Source organism: Zootoca vivipara, chromosome 11 (genome assembly GCF_965207765.1).
Source record: "Zootoca vivipara chromosome 11, rZooViv2.hap1.1, whole genome shotgun sequence".
Taxonomy (NCBI): domain Eukaryota; kingdom Metazoa; phylum Chordata; class Lepidosauria; order Squamata; family Lacertidae; genus Zootoca; species Zootoca vivipara.
In genome coordinates, this window is record NC_142594.1 from 31,232,932 (window position 1) to 31,255,064 (window position 22,133).

The window sequence follows — 22,133 nt, forward strand, 5'->3', positions numbered from 1 at the left end:
GGAACATTTCAGAAATGTTTAGGAGAGGAGCAGGAGGAGCAGAAAGAGGAACAAGCAAAAGCTGGCTTGTGTCGATGAGGAGGAGAACTCTGTCCCCTTGCCTAGTCTGTTCTGCTTCAAATATGCTCCACCATTTGCATTTTATGCATTTCTTTCTTAACTGTAGTTCTTTAGGAGTGTCTTTTTTCTTTTACATTTTGACCACTTTCACTTTTTTAAAAAAATTAAAAAATCAGATTAAAATTCAGTGCTCGACTCCCAAATTGCCACCAAGCAATAAACGAAGAAAGAGAACAATTACGGGATATAAATCAAAAGTAGTTATCTGCGGTGATAAAACCCAATTTACATGGTCCTAAACAGCAGGGATGCAAAAAATCAATATACAACGCAATATAGCCCCCCCCAGGGATCTTAGAAAAACAAAAGAGAAGATATAAATAATGTAAAGCAGAGGAATGTGCTCATAGATGTTACTAGTATATACATCCAGTTTAAATTACAAGCATGTAAACATAACTTAAAAGAGAAAATGAGCATCTAATGCATTTAACCTTAATGCATTCATAGCTATAAATAGTACATCTCGTTTCTCCCAGATAATTTTTTCTATCTAAACAAAACCTTTTAACCTCTTAAAATAAACCAAAGAACACTACTCTGACCAGATTTCCATCAGAGTTTTCTATTGAATTTGCCTCTTGAGGAGAAGCATTTTTTTCATTGCCTAAAAAGTGCCCTCTCTCCAGTCATACGGGGTGTGATGACCTCCCCAAAGCATCAATATATCTAAAACAAGTGTCCTTGACTGCAGATCTTTGTTATTCTAGCTGCAGATTTTCAGTTCAAATGATGTATCGGAAACATGGGGGGGGGGAAGAGAACCTGCACTGGGCTTTTGGGGATGCAAAAAGTCATCAGAGAGATGAGCCACATGTAGCAACGCATGCACAAAAGAAAAAAAAGGGGGGGGGAGGGAGAGAGACTATCATTGGCTGAAACGACAATGTGACCTCCTGCACTGTATGGGACTTGCTAGCAGCACTCCAATGTAGGCTTTAAAGTAAATCTGGCTGCTAAAATGTACAAATGATTAACAGAATCCCTTTAATTGCATTCATCATTTGAGCCTGATTTTCTGCCTGTTGAATCTTAAGTCCCTAGTTCTGTGAAAGGCAGCACCAAGAGCTAACCAGAAATGAATTAACCACAGAACAGGTGGCTGGAATCAGATCCTCTGCATTTGTGCAACACCCCCAAAGGGAACTGAGGCTATTGCCCATCATTTACTGAAAAGTCTCGATTGCAATACTGGGATTCCTTTTCGCTTTCTTCTCCACTGCATCATTCTACTAACGGGACAGTGTTTAATTTTGAAACTCACATTGTCTTAATTGGCATCTCTCTCTCCCCCCCCCTTTAAGTAAACATTTTAGTCTTAACTCTAGGGTTCATTCTGCAAGTCAATTTCAGCAGGCTAAATCCCAGGTCTGCAACCAGCCAGTCTCATATTTGCTCCCATCCACCCCTTGCCCCTCATCAGCCCCCCACCCCACCCCCCATGCTCTGTGCTGAAAATGGGTGGGGCGTATTCCTTAGAAAAGAAACAAGGGTCATCAGTTGAAAAAAGGAATCTCATATAGCATGCTACAGGAAAGAGTAGCTAGGGACGCCCCCCCCCCCAACCCCGAGGAAAAGGGAAAACTGTATTCCAAAGTTCTAGCACAAGCCCAACCTAGTATTAGAAACCTAGCCTCACCCGCATGCTAAGAGGGTAAATGTTACTCTCTGCTCTCATATTAGCAAGTTAAGGCCCTGCTTCCTTCTTGAGCTAAACTGCTGGGTAGTTCACAATGGAAAAAATATATATAAAGGATTGCCTCCTTCTCTGACCCTGCTGCCTGTCATCTCCACTGTATTGTTTCAAGTCTTGAAACCATGGATGTAGAGATGAAGCCAGCATCACCTCTCTGAGCTTGGCTGTGAACCGAGCTCCGCTTCAGAGAATTGGGGGGGGGGTTGAGGTGTCAAAGCAGGGCGGCTGTTCCCGCGAAAACAAACGATCACTGATACGCAGTCGACTCCAGTTTGCGCGCTTTCACGGGTCCAGTGAAAGCTTCTCAAGCGTTGCCCATTTCTGGGGGCGATCTTCAAGTTTACAGTACACAGCAAGCTGCGTCCTACCGTGTCCTATGGCGATTTCACGGAAGGGGCCAGACACAACCAGCACAATGCAAAGGAGGGCAATTGAGAGGATGGAGTGGGGGTGGGGAAAGGGAAAGGCTCTGAATGCTGGCCTAGACTTGGTTTGCCAGCCCAGTTATGAGAAATATGCAAGGTGCAGTCATGGCTTGCAGCCGGCCGAGTGGATCGAAAGTACCAGCATGTCCACCAACTGCAGGAAAGTGTAGCTACACAGTGTTCATTTCCCCTATTTATTCTAGTTAAAGCCTCAGATATGAGTACAGAGCTCTGTGTAATGAAGACAAGGAGGTAGGGAAGGAAAACAAGACTCGCTTTTTGAGTTTATTCCCTGAAAAGCCTCTTCCCCGGTTCCTAATAGAATAATCATCAACTCTTATTCATCACTGCTCATTAGCTCCCTCTGTTGGATCTGGTGAGCGCTTCTCCGGCTTCCGGGGCTTCCTCTGAAGCTGCTCTTTTTCTTTCTTCCTAAGTTTTTCCCTTTGCTTCTCCATCTTCTCTTGAGCTTTGCGAGCTTTCTCTATAGACACTCTCATTTCTTTAATTTTCTTTTTAATGACAGCTCTGTCTTGGGAAGATGTCATGCCAAGGGCCTAAAATGAAAGAAGGAAAGGGAGAAATGGTTTAATTTGTAGCGCCTTCCAAACATTTAAGTTGGGTGGAGAATAATGCAACGTACTTTCACAGCTTGACACCCACATTCGGCAAAAAGAGGGACAAAAAGAGGGACACTCACACCAGTGTCCTCTGCCTTCTGTACAAAAATGGAATAGTGCAATGTTTGACTGCATGCAAACTTCCTCAGTCCACAGTATTAATGCCATGGTATCCATAAAGGCAGCCCCTGTTGCCTTTGCTTATAGCCTTGCATATCCTGAACTGAGCATCAGTCCCTATACAAAACCTCCCAGATATGCAAGGACTGGTTTAAATTAGTCCTGCATGTGTGAGCTGCTCTCACCTAATGAGTACGGACCATGAAAGGTGCATTTTGAACGCTTGCTTTCACCACTGGGCCTGTGCTGCTCTAGAGTGACAGCCTGCCAAGTGGGGGGTTCCAGTTGCCTAAAAGCCAGATGTTGCCAGAAGCGATCCCTTAGGCTGATCCCTGCTTTCCTAAAAATACAAGCAGGATCAGCATGAGGGGGAATAACAACGATGACATCTCCCTAGCAAATAGCTGCTGCAAAGCCCAGCAAGAACGTGTTTAATGAGCTACTTCTTGATTTGCTTCCAGGAATGGTGCCAGTTGTAGTGGGTGAGCTGACATCTACAAGCGCCTTTTGATGGTGCTGTATGGGGAACAGTTTAAAGATCCAAAGGGTATGTGTGCATAAGGGGGCGAATGTGTGTGTGTGTGTGTGTGTGTGTGTGTGTGTGTGTGTGTACACACATCTATATCTACAGGGGTGGCCCCAGACTTAAGAGAGCCCTAGCCAAAATGGGTTAGGGCCCTCTTTTACGTTGATGCGTCCCCCTGAGCTTGCCTGAGAGTGGCGTTGATGGCAGCATTCCAAGGGTTAGCTGGGAGCCATTGTTTCTAATTTCCCACAGTGCCTTGGGGGTGACTGACTACAGGGCATTGTGGGAAACTAAAGTTGAGGCTCACAGATCCAACTGCCCAATGTGAAGAGCCCAGGGCAAGTGTTGGCACTGGTGAGCCCTGCTGGGCCCCTGGAAGCTGTCTTCTGGGTCTGCCTATTTTTATGGAGGATAGAACTCACCTTCGTGTGTGTGTGTGTGTGTGTGTGCGCGTGCGTGTGCGCGTGCGTGCGTAATACACAGTAACATTAATACGTATTATTACAACTGCATCTTCTACATTCAAAGTGACCCGTGACTATTTCCTTGGTCATTTCCCTACATTAATGGTACAAAATTAACACTGCAAGCAGAGGCAGTTAGTTACCTATTCAGCATGGCACAAAGTGAAATGTGATACAACCAAAGTCTAATAATTTGGCCAAAGATGCAATACCCCTGGCCACGTAGGCCATTTTGTTTGTGCTCTAGCACTGTCCTTTTTCAAGTTGAAAAAAAGAGAACACTTTTCGTATATAGAATAAATTAAGCTTGGTATATTGAAAACTGCCCATTAACTTTTAACACCGAGTACAGTGCACCCAGGGCTTTATTTTCAGAGATAATGATGTATTCAGGATTCCAACTGTTATTATATCAGCAGCATAATCAAAATCTCCAGCTACTTGCACCACTTCCATTATTTGTTACTTGCTAGTGTGGGCTTTTGTTAGTGGTAAGAATATTTTTATTTTATTTTTTTTGCATTCAAGACAACTATATCCCGTTAACAGATCCCTTGGGCGCAAACAGAATTCCGAATCTTGTTTGCCACAGTGAGAGGCAATTACCTTAAGCTTACTGCCATCCAGCTGAACGAGACGCTCTCCGTTTATATTTTGGGCAGTGAATTCAGGGACATACTGTTCTAGATTCAGGCTCATTAGCCAGTTGGAAACCTGTTGCACGCTCCATTCCTGAAAGGCGCGATTCGAGGACTGGCTGTGCTTGGGAGACTGTCCATCATCAAGGATCTGTAACAAGCATATTTCAAAGATCAGGTGTGCGGAGGTGGCATCATCGCTTCACGAGAGAGGCATCACAGCAGCACACTTTCTGATTGCACTCAAATACCCGATGTGCCTATCCATATGCAAGACCACAAAAACCGGATTGCTGGGAGTCCACAAATTTCAAAAAGCCCATCTAGTGCGACAGATACAAAGTACTAAAAAATGAAGTGGGGCTGTGGAAATACGCGGGGATGAGAAAACTGTTGTCTGACAAAGTGAGTAGGTTCTCCTGGCCTAAGTTTCAATGGCTTCGCACTGCCTGGAGAGCAGCCCACGCATCTGGAAAATCTCCCTCTGGTACTGAGAACTGAAGGACTAACTATTGTTTTACTTTAATCTCAAAGTTGATACGTGCCGATTTAAGACAAGTAAATTTGGCACGGCAAATATTTTGTTTGAATGTGGCCTTCTCATGGTGGGAGATGGTATTTACCGTATCAGGGAGCTCATCCAGAAGTGGCACGTACCAACTATTGCCACGAGAGGGCACATTTCAATAAAGCACCACATTGCACATTGCACAGGTGAGAGTTCCTCTGTTGGACTGCATACATCTGAGAATGGCAGCATCCCTTCAGATGAGACAGTGACCAGGGAACAATGCAAACATGAATCACAAAACAAGAAAAAAATTATGTTGGGTTAAACCAAACACCCATTTAGTTTAGCATCCAGTGGCCAACATGGTGCCACTCGGAAGTCCAAAAGCAGGGCATGAAGGTAATATTCATCACCCGATGTATTCCATAGCACACTGCCTCTGAACTGAAGGTGGCATACTGTACAGCTGTTATTGCTTGTAGCCATTGATAAGACTCTACCCTCCGCAACCTTGCACATAAACCAACATGCTGTAGAGGTTAGAGTGTTGGACTGTGACCTGGGAGACCAGGGTTCAAATCCCGACTCAGTCATGGCGCTCACTGGGGGACCTCAGAGGGTTGCTGTGAGTATAAAATGGGGAGGGAGAGAACCCTGTGTGCCACCTTGAGTTTCCTGAAGGAAAGGTGGAATATAAAGGTAAAATCCTCTTCCTCCCTCTAGTGGCCATCACTCATAGAATCATAGAGTTGGAAGAGACCACAAGGGCCATCCAGTCCAACCCCCTGCCAAGGAGGAAACACCATCAAAGCATTCTTGACAGATGGCTGTCAAGCCTCCGCTTAAAGACCTCCAAAGAAGGAGACTCCACCACATTCCTTGGCAGCAAATTCCACTGTCAAACAGCTCTTACTGTCAGGAAGTTCTTTCTAATGTTTAGGTGGAATCTTCTTTCTTGTAGTTTGGATCCATTGCTCCGTGTCCGCTTCTCTGGAGCAGCAGAAAACAACCTTTCTCCCTCCTCTATATGACATCCTTTTATATATTTGAACATGGCTATCATACCACCCCTTAACCTTCTCTACTCCAGGCTAAACATACCCAGCTCCCTAAGCCATTCCTCATAAGGCATTGTTTCCAGGCCTTTGACCATTTTGGTTCCCCTCCTCTGGACACGTTCCAGCTTGTCAGTATCCTTCTTGAACTATGGTGCCCAGAACTGGTATTCCAGGTGAGGTCTGACCAGAGCAGAATACAGTGGTACTATTACTTCCCTTGATCTAGATGCTATACTCCTATTGATGCAGCCCAGAATTGCATTGGCTTTTTTAGCTGCTGCATCACATCTCATGGCAGCCAATCCCACGCATTAATTTTAGGTTGCATGAAAAAGCAATTTTCTGTTGTCTGGTCCATACTGCCAATCCGGACATGAAAATCCGGCCTTTATGTCCCAGGATCTAACTAGGCCTTTTAAAAATCCCCGACACAATAGAAAGAGTTTTCAAAGGAGAAGAAGTATTCGCGTTGTGGTGGGAGGGTTTGAGGGTGAGGGAAGAGAGGCAGGCATGCACGTCAATCCCGTAATCTGCTACCCAAAAGCAAATGTGCCAATGGGAAAGAAAAGAAATGGCTATATACCTCTTAGTACAACCCTCTGCAAGATATCTCATTATTATTCTCACCTCGTCATCAATCATATCCAAGCTCTGAGTCAGCAATAAAGAAAATGGAAAATAACATATTATGGATACAAATACAGAACGTGTACAACTGTTTATAAATAACTAGGGGATCACTGGGAACCTGCTGAGGACAACAACGTGGCAACAATCCCTATTTAACAGAAATGTGTCTTTTCCTAAGATATAATTGAGCTAGTATTAGTTACCCATGCATTCAAATAAGCGGGATTTGCCTGAACATTTGTTTAGCATAGGAGGGAGATGCCATGATGGTTCTAGTGGCTGAAATCTTCAACTGACCTATAGTTATGTACCTTTGCTGAGATCAACAGATCGGGAATTTTCCCCAACCCATGAGTTAATAAGGCAAGAAGTTACAAGTTACCATCCGGGGTCAGTGCTAGTTAACCTTGGAGGTCTTGATTGCGCCTGGCTATAACTCCTAACCTGAACCATCCTTGGGAGTAGGAAGCCACCCATAGGTCACCCCAGTATCCATATGATTTAGACGAGTATGTATGGGGCATGGAAGAGGCAGGAAAAGTGATTGCCTTTTAACACCCAGTTGAACATGCTTCCCACTCAAAGGCTCAATTGTACTTGGCTTGCAGCAGCTGATGCTCTCTAACACACTTAAATCCACAAAGGGTTAATCCTGAATATAGTTTCTTTTGGGAAAACAACACAGTATTAAACACCGTTTCATCATGGGAAGTTAGTTTGTGTGGCCTTTCCTCTCTACAGTGTGTTTAGGACTGGGGGTACTGAGGGACAAGATTTGTGTGTAAAAAGGGAAGGCACAAAGAGTCACGTAACTAATTAGGGTTGCAATCAACGAGCCATTTACTCAACAGTAAAGGTAAAGGTAAAGGGACCCCTGACCATTAGGTCCAGTCGTGACCGACTCTGGGGTTGCGCGCTCATCTCGCATTATTGGCCGAGGGAGCCGGCGTATAGCTTCCAGGTCATGTGGCCAGCATGACAAAGCCGCTTCTGGCAAACCAGAGCAGCACATGGAAACGCCGTTTACCTTCCCGCTGTAGCGGTTCCTATTTATCTACTTGCATTTTGACGTGCTTTCGAACTGCTAGGTGGGCAGGAGCTGGGACCGAGCAACGGGAGCTCACCCCGTCACAGGGATTCGAACCGCCGACCTTCTGATCAGCAAGCCCTAGGCTCAGTGGTTTAACCACAGCGCCACCTGGGTCCCTTACTCAACAGTAGCCCAATTCAAATAAGCAAAGGTTGGCCTGCAACATCTGATGCATTGCTAGTTATGATGTTCACTGCCCTGGAAAGCAAGCCAACCGGTGGAACACACGACCAGCAGTCTCACATGCTGTATCCATTTCTGGGAGAATTTATATTTGAGTGATCCACTCATAGATAAAAACTCCCCGTATCTTCAAAACTAGCAGTTAGAGAAGAGGTGATGCTTGTCGTATATGTACTGAAAATAATTTATTTACTTAGGCAGCAAAATTTCTATGTTGCTTGAGTCTTAAAAAACAAATAAGTGGTTTACAAAAAGAATAAAACATTAAACGTTAACAATAAACAGGCATTTAAAAACATTCAAAAGATAACTAAAATCAACAGTTAAGTTAAAAAGAGATTTAAACACGTGAACTTTCCACAAGCCTGGACAGGCTTGCCTAAATGCAGTGGTGTAGTCACATAAAAAATTGCCCCACCTGCAGTCTGAAGTGGTACAGTCCAGCAGTAGGTGGTGTACTACTTTTGAACTCATTTTTATCACCCATTGAGACAAAAACATACCATAGTTACAGCACATGGTTTCACCCAAAGAACCCCGGGGGCTGCAGTTGACCTTTCAATGAACTACAATTCTCAGCAGCCTTAACAAACTAGTTCCCAGGATTCTTTTGGGGAAGTCATGTGCTTTAAATGTAGGCTGTGTGTGCAGTCTAAAGTTTTTATTATTACTGTTCCAGTGTGCATTAATGTTGTTTTACATATTGGTGCTGTTGATTTTCATTTACAGTCGTACCTTGGAAGTCGAACGAAATCTGTTCCGGAAGTCCGTTCGACTTCCAAAATGTTCGGAAAACAAGGCACAGCTTCAGATTGGCTGCAGGAAGCTCCTGAAGCCAATCGGAAGCCCCATCGGATGTTTGGCTTCCAAAAATAGTTTGCAAACCGGAACACTCCCTTCCGGATTTGTGGCATTAGGGAGCCAAGACGTTCGACTCGCAAGGTGTTTGGGATCCAAGGTACGATTGTATAAATGATCCAACCAAATTTTCTTTACAGTAGATCCACTGAAATTAATGGACCCAAATTAGCCATGTTTTTTTTTATTTCCAATTGATCTTGCATTTCATATAACCCTATGTGATTACATTAATGTAGTTGCAATTTCATACAGCTGGCTGGATTTCTGCCTATTATTATTATTATTATTATTATTATTATTATTATTATTATATTTGTACCTCACCCATGTGACTGGGTTGCCTCAGCTACTCTGGGTGGCTTCCAACAGATATAAAAATGCAACAAAACATCAGTCTTTAAAAACTTCCCTATACAGGGCTGCCTTCAGTTGTACAGTTATGACATCTGATGGGAGGGCGTTCCATAGGGTGGGCACACTGCTGAGAAGGCCCTCTGCCTTGTTCTTGCAGTGAGGGAACCACCAGAAGGCCCTCGGAGCTGGACCTCAGTGTCCAGGCTGAACGATGAAGGTGTAGATGCTCATTCAGGTATACAGGGTCAAGGCTGTTTGGGGCTTTAAAGGGCATCACCAACACTTTGTATTGTGCCTTGAATTTATGTACGGGGCTATGATTTTATAGGATATATGATGTCCTAAGCAGTTTTCACATTTAGTCTTTGACTCAAAATGCATTAGGCCGCAACAAATGGCATTGTTTCCTGTACATTTCTGAGGAGTGCACTGAACTTTTTGTTCAAGTCCACCAACAGACACATCCTGTGGTGTTTCTGATTGTGAGCTGCAGTCATAAAAAGTATTTCCCCTGCAAAGTTAAATTCTGCCAAGAGCTGTTAGCCTATTAAGTAATCCACAGGGAGCACAGGGAGTTATTTCCTGCTACGGATACCTCATCAGATGACAGTGCTATGGAGTGTGAGAACCCTGGTGTTTTCGGTTCTGTCCCTAAGCCGCTCAGATCAGCTGAACTGGTGCTGCTGGGACTGAAGTCGTCATTGAAAGTGAAATTCTGTAAGGAGACAAAGAAGAAAACCAAACCCGTCAGTCAAATGGCGGAGAATAGGCCTAAATGTCCAAATGAACTGGCTTCACCCTGCTGATTAGGCACACACAGCTCAGGAATGGTTGTGATAATTCACATACCGTGGAGTATGAAAGGAAACTCAAAAGTGTTCCTCTTTACAATGTCTTGAAAAACGAAATGCAATGTCATTATCTGCAAGTGATGAAGACAGAGCTTTCTGCACACCTGGCTTGCAGTTGTAGATAATGCGGAGCTGAAAGCTCTTGACAGAGAACAGTTGTTGGCAAGAATTTGGGTTTGTGTGTGCATGAAAATGGGCTGCCAAAAGATTGATTTTTTTAGCATGGGGGGGGGGGAGTGGGTGATTATTATTTTTAAATGGGTTGCTGGAAGCAGGCTGGGCACCAGGAGTGGCAGGGAGAATTCTCTCTTTTTAATGTAAATGATAGCAAAGGAGTCCCATTGGTGCCTGCCATCTCCACCCCCAACACCTTAGCTGTGGCATTCCAGGGCATTCCTGGGGAATAAAACAGCTGCAACTGAAAAATGACGTCCACCAGTGGGGACTCCCTGAGAATAAATGAAATGGAATGAGGCAGAAGATGGGTTTGGAATAATCTGACCCAGCAGAAACGCAGGATCCACTGACGTATTTCTAGGCCTGGAAATGCTAATCCTCAGAAATTCCTGATCTCCATGATATACAGAATGTTCTCATTAGGATAGGCTGTTATTTGACCACAACATCCAAGTAACTTTTTTAAAGGGGTGTGTGTGTCCCTAGCCAGAAAGGAAGTCCCTTCCCCCCCCCCTGCGATCAGGATCAAAAAGATTCATGGAGTCATTGCTCCTTTCCTTCTGATGGTAACTTTGTATATTATCAAACAATTTAATCTGTTCCCCATGTTTTGTGCGACAACCACACTGATTATCTGAAAGACAGGCATAGCTCAACAATCAAAATGAACACAAAACAGACATTTTGCCCCTTATCAATGCAATGAGAAACACATCACATTTTATAGCAAAGACAAGTAACGAGGAGCGATTCCCAACAAAGCACTTTATGATATGTACATTTGGTAAAATCCATCCAAATTGCCATTAGAGGAATCCTGCAATGGCATACGCCAGGCTAAAAACAACAGCAACAATGCAGTTAAAATGAGCAAACAGACAGACAGACAAACAAACAAATAAACCCCCAAAATCAAGATACTTATGAAGCTTTTGAGGTTAATTGAAAACAAACAGGCCACATACTCTTAAAAACCAGCAATGGGCTATGTCAACCATACATAAACCCATATCTGTTTTGAAGGTGAAACTTAAAAGGAGAACTGAAACAGAAAAGCATTCATACATTAAATTTAGCTTTTGGCTGTAGCATACTCCAAAAACATAATGAATAATATTTCTGGCTAAAATGCAAAAGGAGAATTTTAAGCATTCGTTTTCACCAGTAAGTTCTGCACGCTATGGCAAGTTTCTTTATTTTGTGATGTTTGTAAAACACAAAGAACATTGAGGCACAACACTTTCGTTTTTCCAGTAGGCTCCTTTGAAGACAACCTCCTGCGCATGCCCTGAAATTTAGTTGTTCATTTCGTAGTCCTGGAAGCCTCCAATGTCAGGCTTTGGGCCGAACTAGAGATGATGCAGATCTTCCAACACTTTTTCATTTAGTCAAATAATGCAGGCGTGCAGAATGGGAAGGGTGGTGGCCTATTTGCTCACACAATCGTCAACTGATTTTCCCTGAACAGCTTTCCTGATCCAAAATCTCTCTCCCTGCCCCCTTTCTATCGCATGCACAGTTTTCAGACCTACAAAGGAGTGGGATGGTGGAAGGTTCAGGTGCTGTGCCTGTTCTCGCCACTGCCTTACATCACCCCAGGTGTCTTTTCTGAGCATGACTGTCACATCTGGTGGACTTGTTGGCTTAGCAACAGCTCCTAGGGAGAGATTTACATGAAATATGGCTTGGGTGACTAAGCACTCTGACTCTATTCTTTCCCATGAAAACTGGCGATATTGCCTGCTGCTGAATTTAAGTGTGGGTGGTGGGTGGTGACGGACGGGGGGGAGTTGGACGATAGGATCAAGCCTAATCTGGACCTTAACAGAATTTCCTTTCCTAAATATCTCTGTCACTGTCACTGCTCTTGAGCCATTTGTCCAACATTTGTCCTTTTCCATGGAGACTTTTAAGAATGGAGAGGTTTTGTGCTGGGAAGGAGCTGTCCTCTCGACATTGGCATGACTGCTGCTTACATGGATGGGGCTGAGGAGGTGGGTTCATGTGGATGCACTGGTGGTAGTGTCAGATGGATGGTCTCACTTTCATTGGCATAGCCCCAGCCTTATCCCTGCCCCAGTCCCATCTAGGTAAGCAACAACTATGCTGGTGTCAGGAGCAGGTGCGCCGGTTATAGGGGGCAGAGGGGGCACCAGCTCCCCCCATATTTTGAGGGGGCCGCCACCCCCTGCCAGGCATCCTCTGTGTGCCCCAGCTCCCGCCTGGCAGCCCAGGAGCCAGACGGCAGCTGGGATGAGCAAGCGCAAAGATTGCCCTCTGCGAGTCCTGCTCCCTCCCGGCACATGCCGGATGCTGTCACTTGGCCGCGCACCCTCAATGTGGGGGACAAGTCGGTGCCCCTAGTCAGAAGGGTGGCTATGACCCGCTGCACAGACCACGATCAGTTGCGGGGGCTTGTCTAACAGGGCTGCTTTACGCAGGTCAGGTGAACACAGCTGTAGCTTCAGAAACATGAGCACTTGCTATGTAACCACCTACTTAACAACCAGTGAGTTAAAAGCAAATGTTGCCACCTTGATAGTTCAAGGAGGAGCTCTTCTCGGTTTTCAAGCCTAACTTTTGTCGAGAAACACTGACACAGGAAGCTAGGATAAGGCAAGAGCAGACTGCAGACAGAAAGCACAAGGCAATGTACAGTAAATATAGTGTCTGATTAGGATTTTATTTTTGCTGCAGGGCTTCCCCTTCTTTAAAGCCACACAGCAGAAGCAGTGGTGCTGACCATGCTTTTGATTTAAGCACTGAGCTGTAGCAAACATGTAATTTAACCAGTTTCAATTGAAAAGGGCTGTATGGTGTATAACAGAGAAGTGTGTCACCGTGTAAAAAGTGATGCCCTGAATCGGTGAAACCAAGATCTGAAAATGCATTTCACAAAGAGATGAAAAAAGCCAAGTTACAGCACTAAGCTTTCCCCCTTTTGCTTCGTAAAAGACGGTGACTTCATTTACCTGCTATTTATACTTACTTGCCTTTTAAAAAGGCATTTAAATGCGGCTTTATTCAAATGAGGTTCTTTTTGCATTCATCCCCTACTGGACACAGATGACCAAATATGCAGTGGTTTCGCCGTGGTTCTGAACTCCTTGGTTGAAATTACAACTTGGCGGTTCTGGCTGGCTGCTCCCATAAAAGTTCAATTCGTACACACAAAAGTCCAGTCCACACATTCCACAAAGGACAGAAGCAGTGTGCAGGAAAGAACAGTAAAAGACCCGCGAAACCTGGCCTATGCAGACCTCATTAATATGAATGGAAGACGTGTAATATGGTTTCAATGGAGAACATAGGAAGCTGTCTTATATTGAGCAGAACCACTGCTGCACCCAGCTCAGTATTGCTCACACTGATTGGCAGACAGCATCTTGCCCTGGAGACAGTCTCAGCTTGGCTACACATCAACCAAGGCGTGTTTTCAGAGCACAACAATCACACAAACTATTTGAATTTCATTTTCACCCTCATATTGGTCAAAGGGATTCTCAAGGAATGCTGCAGAGATGAAGCCGTACAAAATATTATTTGCAAGCTACCATGCTAAGAGCATCATGCAAGCACGTTAAAAAGAAAAAAAGGACCAACATTCATTTTAAACAATTCAATTTTTCTTAGTTCAGAAGAACTTCAAAATGGAATTAAACGTAATACCCAAGATGCTTGACAGGAACATCTTGTCTGGTGAAAGGAGCGGGAATGACAAAGAAATGAAGAGATGGAACAGTGACATTTTGTTTAAAATGTGCCAATATTTCAGTGGGATGTGTTAAAGCTGACCCTACAATCAATGCGGTAGTCAAAGCAACATATTTCAGTGTGGCTCAAAATACTTACTTGCACTTTAGGTGAGAACTTGCAAAAATAAAACAAAATAAAAATTGCAGGATTTATTTTATTTTAAGCAAAATGGATGTTGGAGCAATGAGGCCATGCCAATCAACAGTTTCTGGATATTACAGGAGGAGAGGGTTCTTTGCAGAAGCTTAATTTGTGCATAATTTCTGCAAGATTGCAGCATCATGTGCCTTCAAACCGTGATCTGGAACATGGATCTCTCTCTCTCTTTCCTTTTTGTTTTCATTCAGAACAATTTGTTTGTTTTTATTGTATTATGAAAAAGCTTCAATATAATTTTATGGAACTATAGCTTTGGGAAAGAAGAGGGTTTCCCCTACAATTTGGGTTTGCAAATACAGTGATAGGCTTTTAATAGGGCAGTGAGTCCTCCTGTTCCCTCTCCCCCCTTAACAACTTTGAACATTACATGTTGCACATTCCCTCTTTCCTTTCTTTCTTTCTTGATTCCCATGGGTTCATTTTTATCCAAAAAAGCCAAAGAGCTGTACCTGTTACCTGCCATGGTTTCCCCCCCTACACGTCTACAAATTAAGCAAGTTCATTAAAAAGCCCGAACAAAGATTGTCCAGCTATATATGCTGGCATCAAGTCCACACTGAACTTGGCAGTTTGACACTAGCATATAAATTACTCTGATAACATTCATTGAAGAGACACAGAAGACAACCTGGAATGCTCATATCACATTTTTGCTGAACAATGAACATGTTGCTTGCAGTTACTATAACGTAGATCCTTTGCGTTAAGCCAGTAATAGCAACCTCGCTTAAGCCACTCCATGCATTGGGGAGAAGGTACTTTGCATTTTCTACCTTGGACCCCTTTTTAGCTGGACTTAGATTTTCAGAGGAAGGATCAGTTGAGCTGGTAGGTGAAGGCAGATTGCTGGAAGAATTGGATCTCCTGCTGCTCTCTCCATACCATGCAAATGGAATAGGACTATGTGGGAGAGAGGAGGATCGCTTGATTAAAGACACTCTACTTGCTGAGCACTCCAACAGCTCCTTAGTTGTCCTGTTTAACACAAGGTAGCAATGCACATAGATTAGACTTTTAAAAACTATAAAGTCGCCACAGACAAGAAAAGGGTAAAGATACACTTTATGAGGCAGCACAAAGTATTAAAAACCTACCATCAACCATACAGCAAAGAATAGTAATTTCATGCTATTCAGGTATCGCCTGAAATATTAACTGTTCTTCATTGTACAGGCTATTTGGGTAGTCCTAAACAAATTAACAAAAGCTACTATGAAGTAAGGGACCCAGGTGGCACTGTGGGTTAAACCACAGAGGCTAGGGCTTGCCGATCAGAAGGTTGGCGGTTTGAATCCCTGCAACAGGGTGAGCTCCCATTGCTTGGTCCCAGCTCCTGCCCACCTAGCAGTTCGAAAGCACGTCAAAGTGCAAGTAGATAAATAGGTACCGCTCCAAGCGGGAAGGTAAATGGCGTTTCCGTGCGCTGCTCTGGTTCGCCAGAAGCGGCTTTGTCATGCTGACCACATGACCCGGAAGCTGTACGCCGGCTCCCTTGGCCAATAACGCGAGATGAGTGCCACAACCCCAGAGCCGGACATGACTGGACCTAATGGTCAGGGGTCCCTTTACCTTTACTGTGAAGTAAGATGTTGCTAGAGATGTAGCACTTTCTTTTTTTTAACCAGCAGCAGAGAGTTTAGTGGCTGCAACTATACCTGGGGGGAAAAGCAGCTCTGGCCTTTGTTGTTGATGCCTTGGTTACAACTAGTCTGGACTTTTGCAGTGCTCTCTATATGGGGCTCGTGTAAATTGCACAGCTTGAAGGCTGGAAGACAGTAGGACTGCAATCCAATGCACACTTATGAGCAAGTAAGCTCCACTCAACACAGTAGGACTTATGTGGGCCTGAAATTGGTTATATCCATGCTATTCACTCATACCTGCAGCCAGTAGAGACCCTAATTGCTTCCTTCTCTCTCCTCTTCTTGCCTTTGTTAGAACTCCTACTCAAGGGAGCCCTACAATGTTAAAAGAGTCAGTGTCCAAAAGGTAGTACACCATTGATTTATTCATTTAAAAAAAAAGTTTTAATCTTCGTTAATGAGAAATCAATGCTTACCCCAAGTTCACAAACTTTTGTTTTATTGTCCTTATATGCCCTGTAGAAGGGCTGGATGTTCTTGGGGGTTGTATACCTGTGGCACCATCTAGGACATATTTGTACATTTAAAAAAAAAAACCACAGTTCATTATAGCCATTTGTGTTTTACCATTAAAATAGCACTTTGTTTTTGCATCCAGAAGAATACACACACACACACACACACACACACACACATCATGACAGGTCAAACATGTATTATTTTAGTTACAGGTAGGTAGCCGTGATGAAGTGTGCATGCACACGAAAGCTCATACCAAAATAAAAACTTAGTTGGTCTTTAAGGTGCTACTGAAGGAATTTTTTTATTTATTATTTTATTATTCAAGGAGGGCAAAACGTTGACCGTAAATGTATGGACAATATGCCTGCTAGGAAAGACCTTTGCTGTAATCTAAAATTCTGTATTTACATACAGAGGGGGTCAGCAGGTTCAGTCAAAACCTTTGTTGAAGTTTAACAGCTGAAGAGACAAGCAGCTTGTTAAACTGAACTGTGGCTTGCTTCTTTGGCAGTGGGAACTGCTGTAGTAAAAACATTTTTAAGAGGGTCAACCCATGCATGAGAATCTTCCCTCTGTACAAGAGCTAGACAAGTTTAGATCATAAGCCTGGGCAACAATCAGTTCTTGTTTTCGTGCAATCACTAGAAAAATCTCAACTATGTCTCAAATTCTTCATGTCGCTTACTTGCCTATTTGCCACCATTCAATCCCAACCAAAGGGCTGTGGATGACTTGATAATTTACCATGTACTTATATACATACAGAAGCTTACACTTCGTAAGAAATTAAAAGTCCAAAGAAAACTGGAGTAAAAGGAAATACTATGTGCAGTGATAATGTGTGCCTGCATAACATTGAAAAATACAAGAAAAGACAGAAAGATTAAGACACATTTCAGTGATATCTACTGCAATGGCTAATTAGTACTGATGCTGCTAATGTAAAATTCAGGGCCCAGGGCCCATGTTTCTTTCTTTCTTTCTTTCTTTCTTTCTTTCTTTCTTTCTTTCTTTCTTTCTTTCTTTCATGTAGCGAGAAGCTCTGTTTCTGTATACCATCTCTTTGCAGCTCTAAGCAAATAATCCAGTTGCAATAGATGGTACTGGTAATTCTTTTCAGGAAAAGATGCGAGGAAATGAGCATGTTTGCATACAGACATGCAAGCCAGGACCCAAAGAGGTGCAATGTTCCACAGCAACGCACGGGCTTCAAAGTCCCTTCTTCCCTGACAGCAAACCTGCTATTCAACAAACCAGCCCTGAATGCTGTGGAAGCCTCAAAAACACCCTTTGATGCACAGCGAGTAGCTGCTTTTCAGAAACAAAGAAGCAAAAAGCTTGCTGTGCAAGCAAGACTTTGCATATGCCTAAAAGGGCTCCTTGGATCCTGGTCAGAACGTGTATTTGCGCTGTTACAAATGTACTATTTTTATAGTGCACTTTGAAACCTCCCCTGGGGTGAGAAATGCAGAAAGGCTTTTCAATCACGAAGGGCAAACTCCCCGTGTTAACAAGCGCAAGCAAACTATATAAATCTAGGGGAACATAGCAAAAAGGTATTTTAAAACAACAGAGGGGATGAAGAGAAGCTGCTAGGTGTACACATGCGCCTGTGTGTTTGAGAGAGAAGGAAGACGGGCTGCAAATGTCCCCTTCTGGCAAGATGCCACACGCCTAATGGGGTTAAAAAGTCTGACGGATCTGTGACTGTTAGGGGGCCTTGGGGTTACATTAGACCGCTAGGAAAGGGGTTGGAGTTGAAACAGTCTTGTGCTTTGTGCTGAATTTACTGAGTAGGAGATTGACATCAAAAGTGTAACATATTCCTCTGCTAGCAGGCCCGAGTGCCAAAAGGAGCCCTCCAGGCCTCCCTAGCTGGCCCACGGGACTCTCCCCAGTTGTGCCCCCCTGTCCCTAGGCCACACCCCTTCCGTCCTCTGCCTGGCTGAATGTGTCCTTGAACAGTGGAATGTGCCCAAGAACAGTCCTCTCGCTTGCCTGGTTGGAGAGATGTAAGTACAGGCAAGTCCCCACCTACGCGCATTCAAGGTATGAACGGCTGTGCATCACCGCGAACACGGACATGGCACGGAAAAAGGGCAAAAACACCCCTAAAAGAGCACAAAAATGGCACAAAACAGCACCTTTGAAAATGCAATTGCAGGAGCCTCTGCACCAACCTTTGAGGCCTACAGAGAGTTGGGACTTTGAGCAAGGAGGTTTGGAGAGAGCGATTGTGGTAGAGTTCCTGGATTTTTGTTTTTTTCAAAGGTTTTTAAAGGGTTTCCAGAGGTTTAGAAGTTTGCCGGCTTTTTCAATGGTGTTCCAAATATATGCGATTTCACTTAAACACATGTTGCCACATAAATGAGGAGTTGCCTACACAGAAACCGTGGGCTTGTGTGTGGCTGCCCTGCAGCCTTCTGCATGAAGACAAATAATACCTGTTGCCCATGGTCCCTGGAAGACTGCCTAAGGGGAAATAAGGCCCCCAGGCTGAAAATGACCCCCCCCCCCCAATCTCTTGCATTGTATTGTAAAAGAAAAGGAGGAGGAAACTTTCTAATTATCAAATGCTTCCTACTGGAGCACAGAATTGTTGTGCCCCAATTAGAAATGCTTGCAAGAGAGGTCTTATTACATTCAAATATTTCTACGCTGAAGCAAATGTTTTCACTTTGATTCTAACATATTCATCAAAATATGCTTTTACACTTAATACTGGTTGTATAACACTCCTGGTGGGAAAAACATGGGATTCTCCAGTGATTAAACATTATTGAGGAATAATCATTATTAAGTAATTCTTGCTTGAGTGGGGTCATTGAGAGCAATTCTGATTGCGTGTGTGAGTTATTAGGAACAAAGGAGATGATGAATACAAAGGAAGAACAGTAATTGAGTTCAAGACTCTATATTTATTTATACTACAAACCCCCCCCCCCCCACACACACACACTGAGGCACCAATTCACACAATTCAGAGAGTGTCACAATCCACTAGTTTTTGTCAGCCTGGCATAAGGCAATTCCCTATGTTCTTGATCATACTTTGAGAGCTGTATATGTGCAAGAATTTTCTTGAGCTATGTATTTTTCCATGAAGATGGCAGGCAAACTAAAACACGAGCTTTTCTACCACCTTCACTTCTGAAGTGCAATACATCGATTCAATCCATCTCTGAAACGTCAATCACAAGTAGATACAAAAGCACTGGACCTTCTCTCACAGAATGTGAATTCCTGATATTGTACTTAAAGCACTGCTAGGTTTCAGAACAAATCTAAACTAAGTTCTCCCCAATCTAAATTCTGTGTCCTTAATATAAGGCAAAGACTGTATTTCACAGAATTCTGCAAATGTTTAAAATAATTGAGACATATTCCAATTGTATCTCCCAACTCACTCATTCCAAAATCAGCCTTAGAAAAAAGCAATGGTTTTAACTAAATGGTTTAAAAGCTCAGAATGACAAAGAGGAGAAGACCAGACTTTCTAATTAGGGAAGTGCATAAAATGTTTTGTTGAACCCTTAATTTATGACCATTTGTTTTTTTTTAAATTACATTTATCTACCACCCATATAACTGAGTTCTTTGGGTGGTTTATAGATAACTAAAAATGCAAACCACAGTTCAATATTTGACCCCTTAAACCTATTACAAATAAATAAAAGACAAGTAAAACCAACACAAACAAGGCAACTTAAAAGCAACATAAAACAGCTAGCAAATATCTATGAACACCGACATGTATCATTGAATTTAAAAGGCCCGTGAGAACAAAAATGTATTCACCTGGTACCTAAGTGTGGGGAGCCAGGTGACCCTTCTCTGGGAGGCGATAGAAGGACACAACCACCGACAACTGAACTCATTACATATAGCGAGAAAACTAACGCAGCAGCATGCAAAGTCACAGCTATACCTTCATCATGGAAGATACTCCTGCTGGTTGGATGACGCACAGGTGAAGCTTCGTAGCTCAGACAGGATTTTGAAGGTGAGGAGAGTGGAGTATCTCCATGGGAACATACAACACTCGTGTACGGCCGCACTTCGTCCTGCTTTCCAGTTACGTTGTCAAATGCAAGCGATGCACTGCTAGCCACGGGGGAAAGGGAGGAAGCACCAGAATCTGATGCTGGTGAGGAGGCTCTCACACACATAGGCAGAGGTGATTTGGTAATGTGCATGGGAATACCGTAACTGCGCGAAGGCTGTTGATATAAGAGATTGTGAAGCAGGTTATGGCATTTCAGGAACCAACCACACAGCGAGTTACTTTGAAAGCGCAAGTTCACCTCTTCGGCACCTGCTTTCCAACCCGTGTCTCCTATCGGAGCGATATTCCGATAATTTTGCACCGTTAAGCTTTTACCTTATCTGCTTTCCATTTGTAACCATTTCCTTTTCAAGGATTAGCATTTCAAGCTCTCTGAATCTAAATAAAATGACCCTGCTAAGCATTGACTCGGTTGGGTTTGAATAAAAAGAATTAATAACATATTGGGGGGGGGGAGGAAATAATGAAAGGGAGCACATCAGAATGCGTGTAAAATTAAATCAGAAGTCTTGAAACTGCTGAAAGAACACAGGTGTTTTACCTTCAAACTGGGAGAAGAAATACCTTCTTTCATTGTACATTTTCATCACAAATTAGTAAACACCGCCAGGGAGGGAGCATGGTGAAAGGAAACAACTGATGAGAAGGTTGGGGAGGAGAGAGAAGAATTACCTTTCTTTCAAGGCTGTCCTCTCCATCTGTGGAGCTGATACTGTCATACAGTCTTGTTCTAGTTGGTCTTGACCTTTTGTTCTTCACTGAAAGCTGAACTCGAGTCTTCAGTGCTTTTGAGTCCAGCCTTTCTGTCTCAGGAACTGCTTCATTAAAATCTTGAGAGAGAGAGAGAGAGAGAGAGAGAGAGAGAGAGAGAGAGAGAGAGAGAGAGAGAGAGGAAAATCACGACCTGCATTTAAACATGCCACTATCTGGAGATACAGCCTGCAATTCTATACAAATCAAACCGTATTCTCATACATGTTGATCAAAATGTCATGCCCTTATTTCAGTGGAAACCATTGTCCCTTTGCTGTCATCAGATTGTGTACAACCTTGGTGCCGCTGCATGGAAATGAGAGCATCAGAAGATGCTGAAGCCTCAGGAGGACCCGTGGGAAGCGAAAGGGCAAACCATTGTATTATAAAGTACACACAGTTGACGGGCAGTTTAGTTCAGCCACTGAGGTGTGGTGGTTTAATATAGCTACCTTGCCGGTATGACTCTACTTAAGATAGTACATATGAAAACAGAAGTCAGAGCTAAGAAGAATCATGCTTAAAGAAGAACTGTAAGCAACCCTTGGATCTTAAAAATATAAACACTCCAGAGTCACGGTACAATACCATCTATGCTCACTAGGGTGATGACTTTTTTACAACCTCATTCCCCTGTATGAGCTTTAATTAAAGATTAGATAAAATCTTACTTTCAAAGAGATTTGATTAAAAAAAAACCTCACGCACAAAATTATTTTAAAAAATTTATTTATCAGTTTTTTGACCATTTTTGAAGTCACTGTAAGCAGATATAAAATTGAACCCAAGCTTTAGAGTCACATATATACAACATTGTGTTCTCGAAGTTACAGTGTTCTCGAAGCTACGAACATGAGTTTGACCAAACTGCGGGAGGCAGTGCAAGACAGGAGTGCCTGGCGTGCTATGGTCCATGGGGTCACGAAGAGTCGGACACGACTAAACGACTAAACAACAAAACATATACAAC

The 22,133-nt window shown here is 43.3% G+C and overlaps 1 protein-coding gene across 18 annotated transcripts in view; it reads right to left on the reverse strand.

Annotated features, from left to right (window-relative positions):
* Nucleotides 1-297: 297 nt before the first annotated feature.
* Nucleotides 298-22,133, reverse strand: part of PPP1R9A (protein phosphatase 1 regulatory subunit 9A) — a 137,703-nt gene continuing 115,867 nt past the window's right edge. For 8 of the 18 annotated variants that reach the window (XM_088653887.1, XM_088653883.1, XM_060280759.2 and 5 more), the window contains 9 exons: nt 21,083-21,240; nt 20,273-20,564; nt 16,299-16,386; nt 16,120-16,197; nt 15,013-15,214; nt 9,892-10,011; nt 6,806-6,829; nt 4,578-4,760; nt 298-2,798 (listed from right to left, as the gene is read on the reverse strand). In XM_088653887.1, coding sequence (XP_088510013.1) covers nt 2,586-2,798; nt 4,578-4,760; nt 6,806-6,829; nt 9,892-10,011; nt 15,013-15,214; nt 16,120-16,197; nt 16,299-16,386; nt 20,273-20,564; nt 21,083-21,240 — 1,358 coding nt within the window. In that variant the 3' untranslated portion in view covers nt 298-2,585. The remainder of the gene's footprint in view (nt 2,799-4,577; nt 4,761-6,805; nt 6,830-9,891; nt 10,012-15,012; nt 15,215-16,119; nt 16,198-16,298; nt 16,387-20,272; nt 20,565-21,082; nt 21,241-22,133) is intronic. The other 10 variants (XM_088653894.1, XM_088653891.1, XM_035129900.3 and 7 more) reach the window with 5 other exon arrangements.